At 39.4% G+C, this 16,043-nt stretch overlaps 1 protein-coding gene across 2 annotated transcripts in view; it reads right to left on the reverse strand.

Annotated features, from left to right (window-relative positions):
- Positions 1-14,424, reverse strand: part of FYB1 (FYN binding protein 1) — a 149,931-nt gene extending 135,507 nt beyond the window's left edge. For both annotated transcript variants that reach the window (XM_013051694.2, XM_004737977.3), the window contains exon 1: positions 14,322-14,424. In XM_013051694.2, the coding sequence (XP_012907148.1) occupies positions 14,322-14,324 (3 nt within the window). In that variant the 5' untranslated portion in view covers positions 14,325-14,424. The remainder of the gene's footprint in view (positions 1-14,321) is intronic.
- Between the last annotated feature and the right edge of the window lie 1,619 nt (positions 14,425-16,043).

The following is a 16,043-nucleotide window of genomic DNA, read 5'->3' on the forward strand; positions in this document are numbered from 1 at the left end:
ACATGACAATAACACAGCAATAAAAACAAAAATAAAGTAAGGAATGCTTTCATCCCCAGTGACGGATTGGCTTGCTAGGTTAGCCAGCCTTAACTGGTACTACAGTTTTATTGGGAGATGACTTCCTTCTCTCTATAGGCTGTTCTCTCCCTTGGCCAGACTATGCTTTGCCATAAAGAGCCCACCCAAGAGCATGTAAGTTACTTGAGTAGGTGGGGACATCTCTCCAGTGCAACAGTGAATTGAACTTTTAGCAATGTTAAAAAAAAAAAAAAAGAAAAGAAAAAAATCTGGATACTCTTTGCTTTTCTTTTTTACTTTTAGTTTTTCATAGTGTAAGAATGGTGATCAGAATCACAACTGGAATTTTTAAAGTACTTAATAGATTTGTAAACTTCACTTAGAAAAAATATATGGGTGACAAAGAGCAAATAATCCAATCAAGAAATGGGCAGAGGACATGAACAGACATTTCTGCAAAGAAGACATCCAGATGGCCAACAGACACATGAAAAAGTGCTCAGCATCACTCTGTATGAAGGAAATACAAACCAAAACCACAATGAGATACCACCTCACACCAGTCAGAATGGCCAAAATTAACAAGTCAGAAATGATAGATGCTGGCGAGGATGCGGAGAAAGGGGAATCCTCCTACACTGTTGGTGGGAATGCAAGCTTGTGCGACCACTCTGGAAAACAGCATGGAGGTTCCTCAAAAAGTTGGAAATAGAGCTACCCTATGACCCAGCAATTGCACTACCGGGTATTTACCCTAAAGATACAAATGTAGTGATCCGAAGGGGCTCATGCTCCTGAATGTTTATAGCAGCAATGTCCACAATAGCCAAACTATGGAAAGAACCTAGATGTCCATCAACAGATGAATGGATAAATAAGAGGTGGTATATATATACAATGGAATACTATGCAGCCATCAAAATACATGAAATCTTGCCATTCGTGACGACATGGATGGAACTAAAGGGTATTATGCTGAGTGAAATAAGTCAATTGGAGAAAGACAACTATCATATGATCTCCCTGATATGAGGAAGTGAAGATGCAAAGTCGGGGGTTTGGGGGTAGGAAAAGAATAAATGAAACAAGATGGGATCGGGAGGGAGACAAACCATAAGAGACTCTTAATCTCACAAAACAAACTGAGGGTTGCTGGGGGTGGGGGAGGTGGGTAGGGAGAGGGTGGTTAGGTTATGGACATTAGGGAAGGTGTGTGCTATGGTGAGTGCTGTGAAGTGTGTAAACCTGGAGATTTACAGACTTGTACCCCTGGGGGTAATAATACATTATATGTTAATTTAAAAAAAAATTAAAAAAAAGGAAAAATATATATGGGTGAGCTCACTAATGGATATTGTGAAAAAGAAGAGCAATGATGAAGGGAGACTAGCCATGTTTGATATTAGAATATATTGTAAAATAATAATTGTGAATGTATGATAACAAAAATAAAACATAGGTGACTTAAAAGAGAGTCATAATGTATGCTAATCTAAAAATAACAAAAATAGGGATAGAAATATTAAATAGATATTATTTTAACTTCACATTAACCTCCTTCCATGTGACAGAATAAATTCCAAATCGACTGTAGAGCTAAGAAGAACATCAGCAGAGGAAAGACTATAGTATTTATCAAAAAATGTGTTGGTTTTTAATTTTTTAAAATTTTAAAGTTTTTTAAGTGAGAGGACAAGAAGGGCAGAGGGAGAGGGAGAGAGAATCTTAAGCAGGCTCTGTGCTGGGTGTGGAGCTTGACAGCGGGGTTAGATTTCATTGCTCTGAGGCTCTCAGGTGGTGATCTCAGGGTCATGGAATGGAGCCCCACACAGGGCTCTGTATTCAGCTTGGAGTCTGCTTAAGATTTTCTCTTTCTCTCTCCCTCTGCCTCTCCCACTCATGCTCTCTCTCTCTCTCTGTCTCAAATAAATAAATAAATCTTTTAAAAAAATCAGGGCTGCTTATAAAATTTACAGTGCAAAAAAGTGAACTTATGAAAACTCTTTGAAGCACATATATTAAAGATACCTCTCAAATATTAGTATGAATACTTCTTTTTATTTTTTAAAGACCAAAAACCAATTTTATTTCCACGAAGTAAAAATGTTCATTAACATTACCAAAACCCATCTGGAGAGCCCAGAATGTACTCTGCTCTCCAGGGACTGCCAATCACTCATTGTGAACCTGTGGGAAACAGCAGTGACAAAATCCAAGTGAATACTGCATATTGTGAGGTTGGCTTATATTTTTTGAACTAAGAATTCTGGGAGTTACAGTTATAATCTCTGTGTTTTCCATAATTAAAAAGAAATGGATTGACCTGGATATCCTCATTTCTATCTGGAGTGAGAATTTGGTTTTAAATTGTGTCATTATTAAGTCAGAAGGATGGTTTTTGCCTTAATCAGATTAAGCTCTTGACAAAATTGTGAGTGCAGTAGCAAATATGAGGCTTAGGGAATGCAGGATAATATGGTAGAAAGTAAAATAATTAGGGAGAAGATGCAGTGGAAAGTCAAATGTGCTTGATGAACATTTCAAGGCATTGAGAGAAAACTGAAGGCAGGACACAGCAATGAAAAGTGAGAACTTTCTTGAAGGAAGATGTTGGAACTATGTATTAAAGGAAGTTTCAGAGTGGCTTTGGCCAACCTGAAAGTGAAGCCATGTAAGTACAACTATGAGAGGTGCAAAGAAAGGTCTCATACTCTGTCTAGAAGTACGTAGAGAAAAATATTTCCTAAACTGTTGACAGTGGTTTTCTTCACGTGGTGAGATTTTTACGCTCTCTACATTTTTTTGCATGTTTTTGAAAAAAAAATTATCATCTCACATCTCATATTTGCAAGAGAGGGAAATGCTAAAGATAGTTACATTTAGAGGAAGGGGGGTTTTGTGCTGATAGATGGTGGATAAACAGGCTGCATGAATGCACGGGCCGTCAGTATAGAGAGTGGAGTATTGTAGTTAAATTTCCAGCTTGATTTGTCTAGTCTTTGTGACACTTAAACTTTCCTCCCTGCTTTTCATTATGAAAAATTACAAGCATATCCAAAAGTTGAAATTGAAGTTGAAAGTGAACATCAATATACCCAACCCAGATACTTTATTTGTTAGCATTTTGCTATTTTTGCTTTATCACCTCCATTCACTTTTTTTTTTTGATGCATTTCATGCAGCAACCAATACCTTATTTAATACTAAATGTTAACAATCTTCCACTACCCCTGCACCCCCATACAACTCAAGACTAGCTCAGAAACCCCCAGTAGGCTCTTATGCATTTAAATCTGATCTTGTTTCTTATACCTAGACACCGTTTCCAATCCAAACATGTCCCAAATCAACTGCCTACTCAGAAGGCAAAGTTTACCAAACCTTACCCTGACTTTTTCTATATATCTAGAACTGTGTAATTTGTTCCACTCATAAAATATTAAAGACAGAAAGGGAACCTATCTAATCTAATTGCCAATTCCAGTGTTTCCGGGATCCAAGCAGAGAAACGGGTATCTCATGTAAGAAACAAATGGATCTGGTAATGGATCCTTCATGTGGGGATGTAGCAAGGAGGAACAAAGCTGCTCAGGGAGCTTGAAAAAAACAAAATTTTCGCTTGGGGCAAGGGTTCTAACCTCAGTCTACTGGTTCCAAGAGCCAATTTCTCTTTAGTTTTCTCCGTGGGTCTAGGGCAAATTTACTAGAATGATTAAAATAACACACTGTTAAATCAAATCCTTCTCTTCAAGTATTTATAAATGCAGGATCTATAGCTCTTCAGTTCAGTGCAGACCTTAACGAGGGAAACAGTAGTGTAGAAATGCAAAGATGTGCCATGTGTCTAGTTTCCGCAAGTTAGTTGCTCACGAAAGCAATATTCCCTCATGTCTGGATTGGCTGGCTGTCTGTAATGAACCCTGAAAGAGGAGAGAAACCAGTGTTCTTGCTGGTCAAAGAGTAGGTAACCATCATTTCTTAGGAATGTCCTGGCAGCTTTCTTCTTTTTTCTTTTTTCTTTTCCCTTCCCTTCCCTTCACTTCTCTCTCCTCTCCGTCTCTCTCTCCCCTTCCCTCTCCCTGTTCTCTTCTCCTTCCTTTCCTCTCCAGTTTTCTCCGTTCCTCTCCTCTCCTCTCCTTTCTTTTTTTCTTTGATGTGTCAGGCTTACAGGTTAAACAGGAGGGTTTAGCATGCGGAAGAGAAGAAGAATGAGAAAATAGGGATGTAGGCGTGTCAAGACATAGAGAAGTTATATCTGGGTTTTCTTGCCTAATTAATCATTAAGACATGGTTATTCTGGCTACTTTCTAGAATTTCCTCCCTCTCTCTCTGCATGACCTGCTTATCAAATTCAATCAATGCCTGCTTAAGTTGGCTAACTTTTACAACTACTGAGAGTTGAAGCCGCCAAAGCTCTGTATGCTCAGTAGCTACAGGTGAACTCTGCTTAGAAATCCTAAATTACAATTCCACCCTCACAATCTTCTCTTTGTTTGCTTGGTAATTAACAACAGATAGTTTGGAAATTCCCTTGTTCCCCCACACCCGAGGTAACTAATTTAAACAGTATGTATCTCAGCCCTATTGTGTTGGGGTAGCTATGTTCTGCTATTAAAATAAACTCCACCCAGCCCTGAAATGCTGTCTCATGCAGTTGTGGGTACATGTGACAAAATTAGTTTCTTTCGGGTGAATGTCCTCTTGTGATAAAGTAAACATAGCTACTTGTCTTTCAGAGTTGTAATGATAAAATTGCTGGTAGTTCTTTGGATTATGTCCAGACATACATACATCAAAATGTATTCATTTAAGCTAAACCTCCTAAATATCTACCTTATTAAGATGTTTTCACTATATTTCACACAAATTCTTTCAGCTGTCATATATCAAATTCAGCAGATGTTTATTTCAATTCCACTTTTTTGACTTCTGCCAGGATTTCCATTAGGCTTGAATTTATTGTTGGCTTATCAGGTTTTGAAGCTCAAATCCGAATATAGGACAGTGATTCTGAGCTCTGGTTTTACAATTCCACTGGCTGATGTTAAGCAAGAGTTGGCATTAGTGATCATCGACATGGGTGAGCAGGACATGAATAAGCAATGCAAACTTGGACTGGATAGTTGAATCCTTTGGGGGAGTTTAAAAGATAAGGGAGGGGGGCACCTGGGTGGCTCAGTGGGTTAAGCCTCTGCCTTCAGCTCAGGTCAATTTCAAGGTCCTGGGATCAAGCCCCACATCGGGCTCTCTGCTCAGCATGGAGCCTGCTCCCCCCCCCCCTTACTGCCTCTGCCTACCTGTGATCTCTTCCTGTCAAATAAATTAAAAAAAAATAAAATAAAAGATAAAGGGGTCTGTACCCCACCTGAGCTGAATCAGAATCTTCAGAGGAGTGGCTCACATAGGTGTAATTTAAAGTTTAACAGGTGATTTCAAGGGGCAGCAAGGCTGAGAACCACTGGTCCAAACCTCTTTAGCTAAGTCTTAGCGCAGGAGGCCTCAAACTTTAGTACAGATTAGAATCACCTAGAGGGCTTGTAACATATAAGTGGCTGGGTGCCACTCCTAAAACGTGTTTGAGTAGAACCCAAGAATTTCTAGTAAGTTCCCAAGTAATGTTGATGCTGCTGGTTTAGGAAGAATACTTTGAGAACCACTGTTTTAATAGGCTAGGTTAGGAGTAAAGGGGGGTGGTGGAGCCCTGGAAGACACTGGACTAATTCTCCCAATAGCTCATCAACCCTGATGATGACACATTTCCTCCACTTTGTTGATTTGCTCTATGCCACTGATCAAGGATGAAGGGGGAAAGGGAAAAAGAAAGATATGAAGTTAAAGGGAAGTGAGGGAAAAGAGATAAGAGAATCAAGTTTTGGTCAATAAAATAAAGTTTTATGGCTCTCTCACTGCCCTAATCAAATGTTGAGTAGTGATAGGTAGAATATAAAATGAGAAAATTTAAAGGTAAACCTTTATGTATCAGAAACAGAACAGAAACATAAGGCTGTGAGTGAGACTAGTCGACAGGTGAGTTGGACTGTTGGTTCAGGTTATGAAAGTATTTGTTAGTTCAGCCCTTGTAGGGTAGCCTGAAAACCTGAACTAGGACCCCTCTTTGTAGTCAAGGGCAAGGACAGATTTTTTTGTTGTTGTTGTTTGTTTGTTGTTTGTCCATTTGTTTTAATCCAGTTTCATGGAAAGAGGCCACTAAGAATTGCCTTAGGATAGACCTAAGTTCTAAACTGGGGATGATTTTGGTAGTCCTGGTGGGGGCATTTTGTAATGTCTGGGAATGCTCTGCATGTTGTCACAATGAAGGGGACAGGGGTACTACTGACATCCAGTAGGTAGAGACCAGAGATGCTACTAAATATCTCACAAGGCCTGAAAGTACTGAAATTGAAAAGTCTGGGCTAGACACTGTCTCAGAGCCAGAACCTGGGCCCAGGTGCCTGCTGATTTAGTAATAGATATGCTACCTGTGCAGTATTACTGTGAGCCTGATTGCAAAGCAGTTGGTATAGAGCTGGTTCTGGGCTGGAGTCTTCAGGAACAAATAGGAGAGAGCACAACACTAGAGAAGGCAGGATAAAAAAATGAGGCAGTCAACCAAAAAAAAAAAAAAAAACACCTCAAAATGGGTCTACAACACAAAATTCCAAAATATGGGAAGAAAACTATTAATAAGAAAGAAAGACCTAACAAAACCAACAATTAAAAGATGGGTTTACTTCAATCAAAATGATAAGAGCAATCTGAAAATGATTTTCCGGATTCAGGAGTCATCAAGGAACAAATATATGAATACAATCCATAGGAGAATATACAAACAATTGAAACAAAATAGGCAGGTAGTAAGTAAAAATAGGTGAAAACAACCAATTCAAAACTGGAAATAAAAACTTAATCATTGAAGCAAAAATTCAATATATGGGATAAAACCTGGATTGGACATGAATAAGGTAAACAACTATCCTGTTCTGCCTGGAACTAAGAAGTTTCTAGGAAGTAGGAATTTAGTGCTAAAACTGGGAGAGTGCTGGGCTAACTGAGAAAATTGGTCACCCTGGACACAAATGAAGAAAAACTTAGTGGATTGAAAGATGACGTTGATAAATCCATTTAGAATTCATCAAAGAGAGACACAGTATTAAAATATTTGGAAGAGTGATTAACATCATGGAGGACGGCATGGGATTTTTATCTAGTAGGGACTCTAGACAAAAACAAAAACAAAAACAAACTAGGAAGAATAAAACGGCAGAGTAATAGTTTTGAGGAAATCATAGCTAATAATTTTGCAAAATTAAAAAAAATCATTAGGCTTTAAATCAGGCAACTATAGCCTGTGGGCCAGATTCAGCCTGCCATGTTTTTATAAATAAAATGTTATTGGAACACAGCCATACCTGTTTGTTTATTCATTGTGTATGGATGCTTTCATGCTACAATGGTAGAGCTGAGTAGTTTTATCAGAGATCACAGGGACTGCAAAACCTAAAATATTTACTGTTTGGCTCTTTATGGGACTGCAAAACTTAAAATATTTACTATTTGGCTCTTTATAAAAAATGTTGTATGCTCCTCTTTAAACCGATACTCTCAGTACCAAGCAGGATAAATAAAAATAAATTTATGCCTCTATGAAATATAGTAAAGCTGCAGGACAGAAAGATAAAGAAGCATCTTAAAGGGAATGACAGAATTTCACCTACAGGGAATGACAGATTTGACGGCACACGTATTCCAACAATAACCAGTCAGAAGCCAGTGGTGTGAGTCTTTAAAGTGCTGAGGGAAAGTAACTATCAATTTAGAATATACACAGGTAAACTGTCATTTAAGAATGAAGTAGAAATGAAGATGTATTTTAGTCACACAAAGACCACTATATACTGTAGCACCTGTTATTCTTTTTCCAAATAGGAACCCCTCTCTGCCATTACCCTGAACGCATGACGGTTTACATCCCTACATGTCTGTCCTTTCAGCTGAAGTAAGAGCATGTGTGACTTATTTTGGCCAATTAAATGTGAGTGAAAATGCTATATCTCTTCCAAGGAGAAGTTTTAAGAACTAGAAACAGGGTTGGAGGGTTGTGTTCAATGGGTAATTACACTGTATTTAGGTTCTTGTTTTGTTTGGGAGAATAATATTGGAAATTATAAAGAACTGTAGAAGTTGCTAGTCAATAGGCAAGGGAATATGTACTTGAGTAAAAGAAGATGTGAATCTAGAGCAGGTAAGTAAGTCGTAAGAAACAAACATGATGGAGTTTTATGAAACGTGTTGACCAGCATGACAGAATCGAGAGCCTAGAAACGAAGTCAGGTGTTTATGGGAAATGGACATATGATCAAGGAGGCATTAGAAAGTGGTAGGAGAAAAGAACAAATGAAAATAAATAGGACTAAATTGGCCATCCACGTGAGAATATATTAGATGACTGCCTTACATCACAAATATAAATAAAATCTTGATGATTAAAGACCTAAACATGAAAATCAAATCTTTAAAAGGTTGAGTGAAGAAACACCTGGGTGGCCCTGTTGATTGGGCCGCTGCTTTTGGCTCAGGTCATGATCCCAGCATCCTGGGATCGAGTCCCACATCTGGTTCCTTGCTTTGCAAGGAGCCTGCTGCTCCCTTTGCCTCTCCCTGCCACTCTGCCTGCCTGTGTGCTCTCTCTCTCTCTCTCTCTCTCTCTGACAAATAAAATCTTAAAAAAAAAAAGGTTAGCAAAATGTTAGAAAATGGGGGTAGTGAATAACTTCTTTAAAAGTAAGTGAAAAACAGAAATGATAAAAGACCTACTTTTAAATTTGTTAGCATTAAGATTTGAAACTTTTATGTAAAAAAGAGACACCAAAAAAAAAAAATAAAGTAAAAAAGAAGCCAGGGAGCATAAAATTCACAATGCACATAATCCACCCAGGATGAATGCCTAGAATTGGATAAAGATTTTCTATAAATCAACATGAAAAGATGGTCTATAAGAAAATGGACAAACCACATGAAAAGGATTTACAGAAGAGGTTGCCTGAATGGTCAATCGGCTTAAGAAAACATGTTCCATCTTCATAGTAATCAGGAAAATTAAAACAACAATGAAGTGGGGTTTTAATTTAACAAATTCTTAGAAGTCTCTCAGTAAACCTGATGATACCGCTTTTAAGAGGGATGGAGAGAAAAGACAACTGTCACACAGGCTGATGAGAGGTAAACCATCACAATGACCTTGGAGAACCATTTGCTAACATTCAGGTGCTCATGCCCTCTACATAGAAACACATTCATTCTAAGACTGTTTGAAATGGAAAATAATGGCAATAAATTAAATGTTGGGAGAGTAGGTGAACAAATTGCCATATAATTACAAAACAAGTCAATAAATTGAACCAGACCTGTGTGTGTCCAAATGGATATATCTTGAAGACATAAGTAGGGTGAAGAGAAGGCTTTTGCAGAAATCGTAAGCAAATAAAAGCAGACTAAACACTACTGTATGTTTTTTTTTTTTTTTTACAAACACAGGCTGATGAAATAAAAACATAAAAACATCACTGGGTAGGTGAGCTGCTGCTTTCAGAGCCGTTGTCCCCTGCTGTTGGAGGGAGAGGAATGGAACTGGGAAGGGCAAAAAGAGAACTTCAATTTTGTTTGATTTTTTTGAAAAGATGGCAAAATGACAATATTATGACAAAATGGTAATATGTGTGAAATCTGGGTGGTATGTGAGAATTTGTTATTTGTTTCATAACATACCATAATATTTTATCTTATAAAGTATTTCTTTATTTGAGAGAGAGCATAAGCAGATGAGAGAGAGCAAGAGTGAGAGAGCATGAGCGGAGGGGTGGGGGGAGCAGCAGAGGCAGAGGGAGAAGCAGACTCTCTGCTGAGCAGAGACCCTGATGCAGGGCTCCATCCCAGGACCCTGGGATCACCACCTGAGCCAAAGGCAGACCCTTAGCCCACTGAGTCACCCGGTGCCCCCATACCATAATATTTCAAAAAGAGAATGACATGAGAGAACAACCAGGGCAGATGGAATCCAACCCGGAGAATTAGGGAAGTGATATTAAAGTTACCGAATGAAGAGCTGGAGTCCCACGCCCACTTACTTTAAGGACAAGGATGTCACACTCTTAATGCGTGCCAAAATGTGCTCCAAGAAGTGGCTCTCATTTCCTCCTACATGCCTTGACGTGTGGATGAAAGAGATGCCTTAGTATTTGAACCTCTCATCCTTCCTTTAAAACTGTCTTGTCATAGCACAGGATTTTTAAATTAAAAAAAAAAAAAAATTTTTTTTTTTTTTTTAAACACATCAGGCTTGATCTTGCTGCAACAGGCAGGTGACCTCTTTTGCAGAAGAGGATTTAAGCCAGGTGGTGGAGAAGGGGAGAAGCATGAAGAGGTGAATGGATTTCCATGTGGTGATATTAGCATATTATTCAGGACCCCTCCAGCTTACATGGTAAGAACAAGAGTCACATTCTCCTTGAAAGAAAAGGGTTGCAATCCCAGCACCTAAGGGGATCCTTCTAGTTTACCTTTTATATTCTCTGATTTCCCTGGACACCCCCTCTCAGCTGGGCTATCACTGCAGCCCCTTCCGTTATTTGAAGGTCTCTAAACCCATTCCCTTCAGAAGCCCTACACTATTTATCCTCTAACTTGATGGGGTTCAAATTTGGGCTACAGTTTTAAAAGGACAAGGGAGAAATAGTCAATATGTAAGCCCCAGTCATGGTCAAGGCAGCCTGCAGAGTATGCATGTTACTTTAGAAGTAGTCCTACTTTCTCTCTTTCATTTTTTTTTTAATTTTTAAAGAGTTTACTTCTTTATTTTATTAGAGAGAGGGAGAGAGAGAGTGCACAGGCATGAGCTGGGGGAGGGGTAGAAGGAGAGAATATCAAGCGGACTCCATGCCCAGTGTGGAGCTTGACCTGGGGCTGGATCCCACGACCCTGGGATCACGACATGAGCCAAAACCAAGAGTCTGACGCTCAACCAACTGAGCCACCCAGGTATCCCAGAAGTAGCTCTACTTTCAAAATGTAAACCAGATAATAGCACTCACTCCTTTGTTTCAGACCCTCCAGTGACTGCTAGGGTGAACAAAATAAGATCGAATCTCTTGGCTGCTGCCTATTTCTTAAAACCACTTCTGGCCACTTTCATCTTCCCTTATTTATCATCCAGCCATCCTGGGGGTCTTCCCGCAGATCCAAGCTCTCCCCATCTCACAGCTTTTGCACCTGCCAATTCCTCTGCTGCTTGCAGTGGTTCCTACTGCCACGTTTCCTGTGTCTGGCTCATTTTGCTGTTTGTTGCAGCCATTCTCAACTCTCACTGTGCCCCACCTCCCACCTCAAGGTTTTGATTCAATTGGTCTCAGGTGGGGCTTTGGCAATGGGTATGATTATAAGCTGCTCGAGTTGATCTCCTGGGCAGCCAGAGCTGAGACCAGTGCTTTAGTGCAGACAACACTTTATCAGAGACCGGAACCCTAAAGAGGACGTGTCCTTTCTCTGTGCCATCTCAGCTCCTTATTCACCTCCTTTCAGAAGTCCGTAGAGGGTATTTGACTTGTTTACTTTGATTCACTTTTGATCCATCACTTCTACCAAACGGTGGTTCTCGGAGTGCCTAGATCAGCGGTGGCCTCTGAAAATTTATTAGAAATGCAAAATCTTTAGCCCTATCCCTAATGGAGAAGCATATGAATGTTGGAGATCCACTGCACTGAGTGTAAGCTCTAGGGCCTGGGACCCCACCTGTGTTGTTCACCCTGTATTCTCGTCCAGCCAAACCCCAACTTTGGTTGAATGATTGAGCGGGTGAGAGCACATTTCTTTTGTCAACAGTCACATGTCAACTGAAGGTCGAATGAAAGGAGCAAATCAAACAAAAACTCTAAAACCAACTTTTATGCCATTTCCTAAAAGTTTCTAAGTGTATTCATAAAAGATTTTTCCTCACCCACCACGACCATATGAAAAGTAGAGAATTATTAGATATCTGCTTCTCTCCCCCCCCCCATAAAATTCAGCAACTTGAAATGTGCCTAAATTACTTGTCATGTAGATGGGTATCATTCTATTTTTTATTTTTATTTTTTCACTTTAGGACCATGAGGTGAGCTAATTTGTCTATGTTCATGGATCAAGTCAATTTCCACAGCGGCAGATGTTTGAGAATTAGAATCCTACTGCCATGTTCTTCCACTTCTGAAATGTGGAATCATGTTATAAAGAACATAGGCCATGTTATAAAGAATGTGGGCCTCTTCTAAGATGTAGAATCATGTTATAAAGAACGTGGGCCAACGTAAGGCCAACACCATACCTTTCCTGAGCAGCAATGTGTGTAAGTGAATATATTGACTATATTATCATAAAGAAGGAAAAATAAGAAACAATCTAAATGTCTAACCATATGGAAATGATTCATCATGAAAAATGACATTATAACTCAGATATTATTCAAGATATTTTAAATAAAAAAGGCAGGTAAGGAAATGGCTTATAAAGTATGATGGCACTTTCATAAAAGTCATTTATGAAATATGTTTTTAAAATGATGACATTCTAGGAAGATCTGTACTTACTTCACAGGGATTGCCTCCACGTGTTGAAACTATAGGAAATGTATATAGTTTCATTTCTGCATATGTGTATTTCTAAGAAATTATCTCTAATACAATGCGCTACTTTTGTAATAGGGAGATGGTAATCCCCTAAGATAACGCTGCTGAAGTATTGCACCAAATACCCTTTACCCGGTTAAACTTTTTTTCTGGTATTATTACCTCGTTTTCCCTAAGAAAACCCAAATAACTCAGTAAACCTCACTTATTTTTGAAAAGACTATCAGTAATTAAGGTCAAACTTTCTTCTAAGAATCTGGGACCTCAAGACCGAGTTGACTACCAGGACTTTTAAGTCCCGTCCTGACAGGTGACTGCCTTTCTCCAGGAGTGTGACTGCTGGTAGGATCCCGGGGCCACCATTTCCTCCATGACTGTGCATTCCTCCCTGCTATGACTCCACACCTCTGACCCCGCCACTTCTCCTCCTTTTCTCCTCACTGGCATAGGTCTTCTCTCTCACCTCTGTACTTCCCAGTTCTGGCTTAAGAGTCTCCCGACTTACAAACACATCCCATGAAGCCCTTGTGACTTTCACTCCAATGCCTGCGGTGCGTTCTGTCCTCCATCTGTGTACCTGGGGCGGTCATTGTCTCAATCCCTGTCTTTTCGCCAGGGGCTGGCAGAGGAAGCAATCCCTTTCCTCACAAGAGAATGGATAACCAAGTTTTAGTCTTCTGGGGACTGGGGCGTGGTGGGGGGAGTGTATGGAATAGAGAGTTAGCTCTCCTCTAGACTCTGAGAGCTTAAGTATAAGAACAAAGACAATTTTTTACAGAGAAATAATAGGAAACCATATAGCAGAATACTAACACTGCAGTTCGGCTACATTACGGGTTACGCAGGTGGTTATGGTATCGTTGGGGACCCATCACTCTTTTAAGTGTGCTCCAAATAATGAATTTCAATTAACTTTGGGAACACAACCTGTCCCTAAGGTTTGGACTATTTGGGTTTTGTTTGTTTCTCTTGGCTAAAATAATAAAATGCATTTTTAAACAAAAGAGCTCCTTTACAAAATCCACTGTTATCAAAATGGCACTCATCATCAGCAACACTGCCCCACATTTATTATCACTGGGGTTCTCCTCTGGGATTCCAAATGCTTCTTTGTTTTCCCCCCTAAGGTTATTTATTTATTTATTTGACAGACAAAGATCACAAGTAGGCAGAGAGGCAGACAGAGAGAGGGAGGAAGCAGGTTCCCCACTGAGCAGAGAGCCTGATGCAGGGCTTGGTCCCAGGACCCTGAGACCATGACCCGAGCCAAAGGCAGAGGCTTAACCCACTGAGCCACACAGGCACCCTCCAAATGCTTCTAATAAGAAACTTGACATTGTTACTGATCCTGGCACCTCGATATCTCAAAAGGCAAAGACAAAGAATGCAACTTTTCTTTTCGTAAGTCATAGCCCTTCCTCTATTCTGAAGGCTAGAAGCAGAAACGGGAAATCCTGAAGCCACAGGCTCTCGACTGGTAACACTCAGCAGCTTTATTTGCAAATGGAACAAAAACAGGTCAAGTGAACATTCCAAAGGCCAGGAGGACTTGGCCAAGAAGCCTCCCCACCACTCGCTTCTCTATGTACAGAAGATGAGATGTTTGCCAGGGAGCCAGGGAGAGTCATAAAATCTCCTACTTACCATTTTATTGAAAGGAGTTGAGGTGCCTGGCACACGGTGACCCGCAAGATGTTGGAAGGCGGACAGCGAATGTGCAAGTTAGCTTTGCAGAGTGCACTTCCTTTTTTGAACTGTGTGGTCTGTCCAGCCTTCACACATTGATATGTAAGGTTTATTTGCATGTTATCTCAGGCCTCAGAGCATTTGTATAACTGGCCATGTTTATCAAGTTATTATGCTTTAATAACATGGGAACAGGTACTTGGGGGAGTTTTGAAGTCTGAAAAATGACATGGTATTTTTTAAGAAGCACCTGGATATTACATTTTGTGTATATGATTAACCTGTTTTTTAAATTTTTATTTAAGATTTTATTTATTTATTTTTGTGAGAGAGAGAAAGAATGTGAACACAGTGGGGGGAGATGGGGGGCTGGGTAGTGGGAGAAGCTGACTCCTTGCTGAGGGGGGAGCCTGAGGCAGGACTTGATCCCAGGACCCTGAGATCATGACCTGAGCTGAGGGCAGAAGCTTAACCGACTGAGCCCCCAGGTGCCCACAATTAATTTATTTTATATAAGGTCTATGTCTGTGAATCTATCTACCTATCTATGAATGAAGGACACAAACAAAAATGTTAACTGTGGTTGACTTAGGTTGACTTTTATTACAAATAATTCTTGCTTTGTACTTTGTTGACTTTCTGACTTTTCTATTTTAAGTATATAATATTTGTTAAAAACATAACTATGATCTTAAAAAGAACAAAAGGAATACGATAACAATCCCAAATGTATTTAAACCTCTCTTACCAATATTTAAATGGTGGAGATATCCATGAACTTTTCATAGGATGACATTCATTTTATTAAAAATACAAATTAATGTCAATCAAGCTTCATGTGTTAGGTTTTTTAGCAATTTTTATTAGCATCACATGTCTTAATATCTCATGTTGGTAAACTACATATATTCTTAAAGCATGGTGTTTGATCTCAAATCCCACCAATTATCTACAATACCTGTCTGAACACATTCTGGTATGAGGATTTATCTCCTTTATTTTGAATACATAGCCTGACATTAAAGTAATTTTGAGGATAGAAGATCATTTTTGTTGCCTCTCGAAAAGGAAAGGCAACTGATCCCTTAATATTGGGTTGTGAATTTCCAGATCTTCTTGTAAGTACTACTCTCTAGTACAAGGGGCACCAAATATTTTTTCACTTGGTGCTGAGCTAATACTAAGTACTTCCATGACAATCCAAATCCCATATTAAAACAGATGTTCCCTGTTATTTATTTTTTAAAATGAAAATGTTTTTCGAAATGAAGATGAGATTAGCAATATGGTTAGAATCATCGCCAGGACAAAGCATGAAGACAGAGCCCCTGGCCAGTTCCAGAGGTGGAAAAGAACCTGATACCGCCTTGAAATCTGCAGGTATTTTTAAAAGGGCATGATTAGGAGCTAGGTGGGTAGTCAGGAATCTGATATTGCAGTCTCTGGCACATAATAAATGCTCAATGAATAAGAGGAGGAAGATCAAGGCAATACAGGTAGAGGAATCAGATGTGCTTTGAGACATAAAACATTTGCCAGCAGAAGGCCTTGCAATGGAGACATTCTTTAGCTTAACGAAAACACCTCATATCTACTATCTGGTGAAACAGAGTTTTTCCACATCGCAGGTACAGCTTAGGATGTAAATCAATCAGGTTGCACATTAAAATCATTGCACAT

The sequence above is a fragment of the Mustela putorius genome, unplaced genomic scaffold (assembly GCF_011764305.1).
Source record: "Mustela putorius furo isolate JIRA1106 unplaced genomic scaffold, ASM1176430v1.1 tig00000407_pilon_pilon_pilon, whole genome shotgun sequence".
Taxonomy (NCBI): Eukaryota; Metazoa; Chordata; class Mammalia; order Carnivora; family Mustelidae; genus Mustela; species Mustela putorius.